Genomic DNA, 9,565 nt, shown 5'->3' with positions numbered 1-9,565 from the left:
AATTTGCACCTTCTGTTAATAGATTATTGAAATTGGTAGTATTTGTAATGGTGTAATTATGGAGAGATTCGAGAAGTGGTAGTGAGCATTTTCAACCAAATACAGTAGCTTCCATGCAATTCTAATTTCTATAGCCATAAAGGAAAATAGTTTTCTTTGCGCATAGTGCTTTATCTAAATAACGATTGCGTTCTGATGTTTTCTTTTCATTAATTACCTAAACTGGAAAACAAGGAATAATAGGTGACATATCATGGATAAGTAATAATAATAATAATAATAATAATAATAATAATAATAATAATAATAATAATAATGATAAAACATGAAATAGATATGGCAGGAGAGAGAGAGAGAGAGAGAGAGAGAGAGAGAGAGAGAGAGAGAGAGAGAGAGAGAGAGAGAGAGAGAGAGAGAGAGACTGTACATACCATATTTTAATAGGTTCTTGAAGAAGCCGTTGGTAAAGGCAGGTGTGTTCACCACAGTGTCTAGTTCTGCTCTGCCTTACCTACCCTTGCCTCCCTGCTTATATCCCCAGGTAGATGTCGACACAGGGATGGGATTTCCGATATGTCTTGTTTTTACATAATACTGTGGGTCGTTTTTGCAGAGATTACTTAAAGCGGCTCCTTGGCCATCATTCCAGAACTTTATTTATCTATTTCATATATTTGTTATTATTATTATTATTATTATTATTATTATTATTATTATTATTATTATTATTATTATTATTATTATTATTATTATTGTTGTTGTTGTTATTACTATTTTCAATTTGTAGATGTTTACGCTTTCCATTATTACTTTTTCTTTTTCTTCTTCCGTTGTCTTTTTCCGTCTTGTTCCGTTGTCCCTTCCACCTATGTTCATCAGACGTAATCGTCTTCACACGACAAATTCATCATCAACTTCCATAGCATCAAAATCCATGGAGGAATATATATATATATATATATATATATATATATATATATATATATATATATATATATATATATATATATATATATATATATATATATATATATATATATATATATATATATATATATATATATATATATATATATATACATATACTCGTATATATATATATATATATATATATATATATATATATATATATATATATATATATATTTTTTTTTTTTTTTTTTTTTTTTTTCCCAATGTACTAGGGCAGAGGTCAGCAACCTGCGGCTCTTTCAAGAGACACGTGCGGCTCCTGCCACCTACATAGAATTGTCTAACTTATCGTAGGACACGGAGAGAGAGAGAGAGAGAGAGAGAGAGAGAGAGAGAGAGAGAGAGAGAGAGAGAGAGAGAGAGAGAGAGAGAGAGAGGCGCGAGGTCTACGTCTATAGTACGAATATGATTCCTTTATGATACAAGTCCATCCAACCACCCCAGCTTCTGTCCAACACTGCCTGGCAGTGTAGGCAGGCATCTCGTTCAGTGAAAACGCACTCCCATAGTTACTAGGACGGCTATTTTTCCTCCTCCTACTTGTACTGCTATACTACTACTACTACTACTATACCAGTACTACTACTGCTGCTACTACTACTACTATACTACTACTACTAACTATTACTACTACTAACTATTACTAATACTAATACTACTATACTACTACTACTATATTACTACTACTACTATATTACTACTACTACTATATTACTACTACTACTACTACTACTACTACTACTACTACTACTACTACTACTACTACTGCTGCTGCTGCTGCTGCTGCTGCTGCTATTACGACCTTTTCTTCAGTGAAAGATATGAAGACGTAATCAATTACTGGAGAAATGACATCGAGGAAGAGGAAAATTGAAGATGAAAATAGAGTTTAGGAGTAAATGGACCGAGCATTTTGCATTTGCTCAGAATTCTAGAGGGCACCCTTTGTGCCTCATATGCAGTGAAAAACTGGCCAACAATAAAAAAAAAAAAATCCAACCTTGAGAGCCATTTTCAGAGGAAATAGTGATTTTGCTGAAAATTATCCAGTTGGAGATGCCAGAAAGAAAGCTGTGGAGGAACTGCAGCTCAGAGCAAAGCGGAGTCAGAATGTATTTGCGAAATGGGTGAAGTCCTCCAAAGATACAACTACTGCCAGTTTTGTGATAAATCATGAGATAGCAAAACGTGGAAAACCTTTTACAGATGGTGAATATATAAAAGACTGTTTCATCAATGCAGCAATGCATCTGTTCAGAGGATTAAAAAAAACAAGGATGAAATAATTAAGAAAAGAATATGCCATTGTCTGCTAAAACGATGAGGGACAGAGCATTGAAACTTGCACAAGACACCACCAATCAGCAAATTGTGGACATCAATTCAGCCTGTGGCTTTTCAATTGCTTGTGATGAGTCATGTGATGTTGACGATATTGCACAAGTTGCTCTTCTTGGTAGGTATGTCAATTCTGAAGGCCCACAAGAAGAACTCATTGACTTGTTGCCTCTCACTGGTCAAACTAGAGGTGAGGATATATTTTCAACAATTATTACCTGCCTTAAGGAAAAAGGAATTCAGACCAACCACATTATTTATGTTGCAACTGATGGTGCACCGAGTATGACAGGTATACATGAGGGGTTTGTTTCTCTCTTAAACCGAGAGCTGTATTGTGAAGTAATATCATTTCACTGCATCGTTCACCAAGATTGTGTGCACAAACTTGCCCATCAGAGTTCACTGAAGTAATGGACAAAATAATGGCAAAAGGCTTAAACCACTGACAGTTTCGTGAACTTCTGGAAGAAGTCGATTCCCAGTATTCAGACCTCCTCTTACATAACAAAGTCCGTTGGGTTTCTAGGGGTCGGGTGCTTGCACGTTTTGCAGCATTCCTTGAGGAAGTGAAGAAATTTCTGGAGGAGAAAGGCCAACATGAATATGCATGCCTTACAAATCCTGAATGGCTACAGAAGTTTCACTTCTTGGTGGATATCACTTGAGCTCAACAGGAAACTACAAGGAGAGGGAAACACTGCTCTGATGCTTTTGGAAGAAGTCCTTTCCTTTGAACGAAAACTATCTTTGTTAGAGATGTTGAGAGAGGCTCTCAGATTCACTTTCCTTCATTAAAGCAATTTGAAGAAGGAACAGACTTTGAGCTGGATATTGATATCATAAAAAAATGCACTAATGAAAATGAAAAAAAAATCCTTTGAAGGACGTTTTCAAGAATTCAGAAAAGGCCACGTTGTCATTTGTGATGCAGATACAGACTCACTCAATTTTTGAGCTTTTACTGGAGTGAATCAAGCAGAACTGGAACTGGAATTAGCTGACTTGCAGGGAAAAGACTTATAGACTTCAAAATTCAGAGGCATGGTCTTCGATATTGAAAACCTGGAGAAACAACATGCTACACTGGCATTTCAGCACAAATGGACTGAATTGTCTGGGGTACAAAAACGAGATCAGATTGTGTATGAAGTGTGGAATTCCTTACCAGACACCTACACACACATGAAAAGATATGCCTTTGGCATTCTCTCTATTTTTGGATCTACTTACCGTGTGTGAACAAGTGTTTTCTAGCATGAACTTTATAAAAAAACAAACTACGCAGCCGACTGAATGATGCAAGCCTGCAGTCCTGCCTGAAACTCAAAACGACAACATATTTGCCAAACATTGAACATCTCTCCAAAGAAACACAGGACCAGAAATAACATTAATTAAGACTTAATTCTCTCTCTCTCTCTCTCTCTCTCTCTCTCTCTCTCTCTCTCTCTCTCTCTCTCTCTCTCTCTCTCTCTCTCTCTCTCTCTCTCCGGTTTAAACTCATCATGGTGACCAGATACTGATATAGTTAAGTACACTCAACATGTATGAAAAATAACATACCATATTTGTTCACTTGCTGCCATTTTAGAATTATAAAGTTAAACGAGTGTCTTCCTACTTAATTATTATAATAGTTTATTTTATGACAGCTGCTATTACTATTGATATAATCATCATTAAAGAAATGGGTCTACTGTGATCGCGTATTTGGTCCAGCAGCTTCAGAAGGGGGCAGATTATATTTTTTTTGTTTGTTTACTTTGCATGCATGCATTTTCTTTTTATTTATCTTTTGTGTATCTTCATTTGATAATAAATTTTGACACCTTGCACAGTTGTGCCTGTGCACAACTGACTAACTTTCCCTGCAAGAATCTTTATAATTATACTGGTGTACAGGCAGTGCTTTATAAACATGTCCATTCTCTGTACAGATCCCATTGTGATTTATTTTTTTAATTCAGTAAAAATTTTAGGAAAACCACAGAGAAACACATTTTAGATTGAAGCTTATTTTGCATGTCCTATTTCTTGAAATTTACAATTATCATCTGTCAAATTTATTTTCAAGTATTTCATTTGGCAATCATGTCTCATTTAAACCTTATGCATCTCACCTTCTGTGAGCCATCTTCAGTCTTGTGAGTCTTCAATTAAACAGTTAATGATAGTGACAAGTCTTTGCCATGATGCAAAAACCCTAAAGATCAATGATTATGAGTGTATAAGTCATCTCACAGTACTTATGCTTTTAGTTACAACTCTAGTATTAAACTAAAGGTAGAAAATAAGAAGAGTTTGTAAATGACTGCAGTAATCAGAAACACCAGAAATGGGATGAAAAGAAGATACAGATTAGTAAAAAGAGATGGCATTCCTTTGATAGAAAGTTATATTTTAAATAAACATAAAACAAGGTGATATTGTTACGTATGTGCCCCTGTGTGTATGTGTGTATGTCTGTATGTGTATCTGTGCGTGGGTGTGGGTGAGCAGCAGAACAGCCAGGGAGAATTGGCAGTGAAGAGTAGCGTCACCCCAAAGGCGGGTAGCGGCGTCGGGGCAGAGTCGCAGAGTTCAGAGTTGAACCGCGAGAGAGACAGGCGCGTGCGTGGCTTCCCCCTGCTTACCTTCACTTTGTCTGCCCCTGTGCTGTTGGGAGTGCCTTCTCACCCAGTTGGGGAAACTGTGTGCCAGGACAGTGAGCTTGTGGTATTGCTGCCGCATGTGAAGAATAGACAGGTATTGTGACTGCGTTTGTACAGTGTTGAAATAAACCAGTGTCTCTCGTGAGACTTGGCGTCTCTCTTAAGAACATAAGAACATAAGAAATAAAGGAAGCTGCAAGAAGCGACCAGGCTTACACGTGGCAGTCCCTGTATGAAACACACCTACCTAGTTCCATCTGCTATCCCCATCCATAAACTTGTCTAATCTTCTCTTAAAGCTCTCTAGTGTCCTAGCACTAACTACATGATTACTGAGTCCGTTCCACTCATCTACCACTCTATTTGAGAACCAATTTTTTCCTATCTCCTTCCTAAACCTAAATTTTTCAAGCTTGAACCCGTTATTTCTTGTTCTACCCTGGTTGCTGATCCTAAGAATTTTGCTTACATCTCCCTTGTTATAACCCTTATACCACTTAAAGACTTCTATCAGGTCCCCTCTTAACCTACGTCTCTCTAAAGAGTGTAAATTTAACAGCTTCAACCTCGCCTCGTAAGGGATACTCCTCATCTCCTGTATCCTTTTAGTCATTCTCCTCTGTACTGATTCTAATAGACCTATATCTTTCCTGTAATGCGGGGACCAGAACTGCACCGCGTAGTCTAGATGAGGTCTGACCAGCGCCAAGTATAACTTTAATATTACTCCCGGCCTTCTACTTTTAACACTCCTAAAAATTAATCCTAGTACCCTATTTGCCTTGTTTCTGGCTTCTATGCATTGTTTCCCTAGACGGAGTTCAGAGCTAACTATAACTCCTAAATCTTTCTCGTACCCTGTACCTACCAGAGTTTGGTTGTCTAATGTGTACCTATTGTGTGGGTTTCCTCTACCTACGCTAAGCACTTTGCATTTATTGATATTAAATTGCATTTGCCATCTATCCATCCATTCATTCATTCTATCTAAGTCTGCCTGCAAGGCGATGGCATCCGATTCTGACCTAATTAATCTACCTATCTTTCCCTGCCCCTTGGGTTGGTGACTGCTGTGAGACCTCTGCCAGGCTGAACAAGATGTTCCCTCGTGAGCAGGCTACAAGGACCCAGTGAAAATCCTTTCCCCAGGCTTTTGTGTGGCTAGAGAAGGCAAGTACTGCAAATGCTCCCTCTCCCTCTCTCCCCTGGTCTTCTGGGGCCGTGCAGAAGTGAAGGTGCTGTGGGAGACTGGAGAGAGGCAGTTTCATAACAGTGGTGTCAGGAATTGGGATAGTTTCTGTTGCTTGTTTTGCCGGGGGACGCGGACAAGGGTAAGATGGCGGACAGCTTGACGGGTAGCGTGGGAGAAGAGGATACAGTGTTGCCATGTGTTGGCGGGACAGCTTCCCCCGGAGGAAAAGCCAGACATGCTGGCTCTCATAGTCAAGCAGTTGACACAGCAGTCACAGCAGATACTGTAGGTGGCACAGCAGACACAGAAGATGGTGGAGGACGTTAAACTCTCCCTTCAGAGCGAGATGCAGGCGATGTACGACCGGGGCCAGCGGTACACTGACGAGAGCTGCGCTCGTGTCCTGGAGTACTGTGGTCGTGTCAAGGAGGAACTGCAAGAGACTTTGATTGACATCAAGAGGCAGGTCAGGGAAACAGTACATGAAGTAGCAACGTGTTGGCAAGAGGTAGCGGAGCAGCGCGTCATCTGGGAAGGGTTAGCGGGAAATCGGGAGGACGTGTATGAGCTGTGCAGGCCACATGCTCTGTACCTGCACTGGGAGGTTGCTTCACCTCTCTTCGCCCTCCCTCGCCACCCAGCAGCGAGGAGGGGGACAGCAGAAACTATGGATCACCTCCTTCCCCGCGGACCAGCCACAGGTGGAGGAAGCCAGCAGAGTTGGATGGTAAGGTTCCTTGGAAGGCTTACCAGGCCCAGTATGAGATGCTGACAGAGGTCCAGGGATGGATCACGGTGAAACGAGCCCTGCAGTTTATCACCAGTCAACGGGGCCAGGCAGTGGAGGTTCTGGGCCATCTGAGGGTGTCTTACAGCGACCTGGTGGAGACCTTGCATCGTAGCTGTGGTTACCTCCCGCAAGCTGAAGTGTACAGGGCATTGCCTGAAGGTGCAGGTGAGGGACAGAGGAGAGCCCCTCACGCAGTTGGGGTAGAAGGTGGAGTCCTTGGTCCGCCGGGCGTACCCAATGGCACAGGACGACGTGGTGAACCTCTTGAGGAGGGACTGCTTCGTGAACGCCCTTCAGGATTCGCAGCTGCAAATCTACATGAAGTAGGCCCACCCAAAGGACGTTCAGGAGGCGCTGACCTGAGCTTTCGAGATGGAGGCTTTCATGAGGAGCACAGCCGGCACTCCAGGGCTGGAACACCCCTATTATGCAGGGGGAGCCGACCCCCTGCCTCGCCACATCAGAGCCAGGAGGATGAAGACTGGAAAGGCAGACCACCAGAGGAAGAAGAGCCCTGAGGAGTTCAGAGGAGCCTGCTGGGTGTGTGGCAAGGTGGGCCACCGGGAGAGGCAGTGTGGCTAGCTACGAAGGTCACGCTCGCTGGAGGATACCAGTTGTGTATTCATCGAGCCTTGCTGCTGGAGTTGTGGCCAGACAGGACACCGCTCAAGGAATTGCCAGGATACCAAGGGAGTGGTATGTGGGAAACGCGGCTAGGCTGGGCAGCAGGGTGGTGCCTCAGCTGGGGGTTGCACAGCCCCAACTGGAATAAGTTGCCAGCTCACAGCAGCGCCCATGGCCATGTGAGTGGTGGGAACAGTGAATGGGCCTTCTACTTGGCTGGTAGTAGACACGGGCTCTGAGAAAACGTTCATGAGGAAGGACTTGGTGGAGGTGCGCTGTTTGCTGGAGGCTGCATAGCGGATATGTGGCATCATCATTGAGTGTGTCACAATGTGGGGTCCTGTGATGGTGAACGTCGGTATAGAAGGTGTGATGGAGCACATGCCAGTCTTCATCGCCACCCTGGAAGCCTGCTGGGAATTGACTTCCTCACATGAGTAGGAGTGTGTGTGGATCTCGGGGGAGTGGAAGTTGAGGGTGCGTGGCCAGGAGGTGCCCTTGATCCTCGGACTCGACGCTCGGAGCAAGGAGAGTGAGAAGCAGAGCAATGTATCTTGCCATGCGGCTGAAGGGACGCCCACCTGACCACCGCCACCGTCCCGCCATCCCAGGAGGAGCCACGCTTCGGGGCCAAGGAGGAGAAGGAAGCTGCTGTGGGGACATTACCTCCATACCTGGAGGACTCAGCTTGCAGGAACATGGACCACCTGTCAGAGCAGTAGACCAGGGTGGTGTGAAGGATGCTCACCCACAATGCTGACATCTTCAGCAGCGGTGACCTGGACTTGGGCTATGCATCTCTGATGAAACACACTGTTCACACCTGAGATAGTCACCCCATCAAGCAACCTCCGCCTTGAGTGGCACCTGCTAAGCCGGAAATGTAGCATGCCTTGTAGGAGATGGCTGCTGCAGGTGTGATTGAGAGGTCTGACAGCCTGTGGTGCTTGCCAGTGGTCTTGATGGAGAAGAAAGACGGCATGAAGAGGTTCTGTGTTGACTATCGTGCCCTTAACACCATGACAGTGATGGACATGTACCCCTTGCCTCGGATGGACAACATATTGGATGCATTGGCTGGAGTCCAGTGGTTCTCGACACTGGATCTCAAGTCTAGGTACCACCAGGTGGAGATGGCAGAGGAGGACAAACAGAAGACTGCCTTTTCCATTCTTTGGCCAGGAGCTGTGGCAGTTTAGAATGATACCCTTTAGCCTGTGCAACGCTCTCAGCTGCTTCGAGAGGCTGATGGTATGGGTGCTTGAGGGACTGCACTGGAAGTCAGCCCAGGTGTACCTATATAACCTCCTTGTGTTTGGGAATACCTTCAAGGAGGAGCTGAATCGCCTGGAGGAAGTGATGCGTTGTCTGCGAGCAGCCAACCTGAAACTCGGCTCCAAGAACTGCACCTTCTTCCAGTCAGAGGTGCCTTTCCTGTGCCACGTGGTGGAGCAAGAAGGCATCCGCACGGACCCACTGAAGGTGATGGCAGTCAAGGGCTGGCTGGTGCCCACCGACATGGAGGGGGTGAAGAGCTTCCTTGGCTTGTGTTCTTATTATGGGGGTTTGTGCTGAGATTGCCACCGTCACTGCTCCACTCCACCAGCTCACTAGGAAGGGGCAAGCTTTCAGTGGAATGAGGCATACCAGCAGGCGTTCAAGACATTGAAGCGGGCCTTAGTGGATGTGCCTGTGCATCCATGCCTCAACCTGAGCCTCCATTACCTGCTGGACATGGACACCAGTACCGAAGGAGTGGGAGCTGTGCTGTCCCAGGTCGAGTAAGAGCGCATGGTGGCTTCAACACCAAGCTCTCGAAACCAAAGAGGAACTACTGCATGACAAGGAAGAAGTTGGCCGCAGTGGTGAAGAGCCTGAGTCATTTTCACCACTACCTCTACAGGGCAGAGTTTACCGTGCAGACCAACTGTAGCCGCACCGGCTGGGCATCAATTGGCTCTCAGGTGATCTGTTTTACTGATCACACCCATCATC

At 44.2% G+C, this 9,565-nt stretch overlaps 1 protein-coding gene across 1 annotated transcript in view; it reads right to left on the bottom strand.

The window, feature by feature from the left end:
- The window catches only part of LOC135106614 (uncharacterized), a 1,491-nt gene extending 896 nt beyond the window's left edge, over window positions 1–595 (bottom strand). Inside the window, exons 1-2 of the mRNA XM_064015894.1 lie at window positions 432–595; window positions 1–12 (exon numbers count right to left, since the gene is read on the bottom strand). The exon at window positions 1–12 is cut by the window's left edge and continues 160 nt beyond it. Of these exons, the coding sequence (XP_063871964.1) occupies window positions 1–12; window positions 432–434 (15 nt within the window). The 5' untranslated portion in view covers window positions 435–595. The remainder of the gene's footprint in view (window positions 13–431) is intronic.
- Window positions 596–9,565: the final 8,970 nt, after the last annotated feature.

This window comes from Scylla paramamosain, chromosome 2 (genome assembly GCF_035594125.1).
Source record: "Scylla paramamosain isolate STU-SP2022 chromosome 2, ASM3559412v1, whole genome shotgun sequence".
Classification (NCBI taxonomy): Eukaryota; Metazoa; Arthropoda; class Malacostraca; order Decapoda; family Portunidae; genus Scylla; species Scylla paramamosain.
This window is presented reverse-complemented; position numbering and strand designations above follow the sequence as displayed.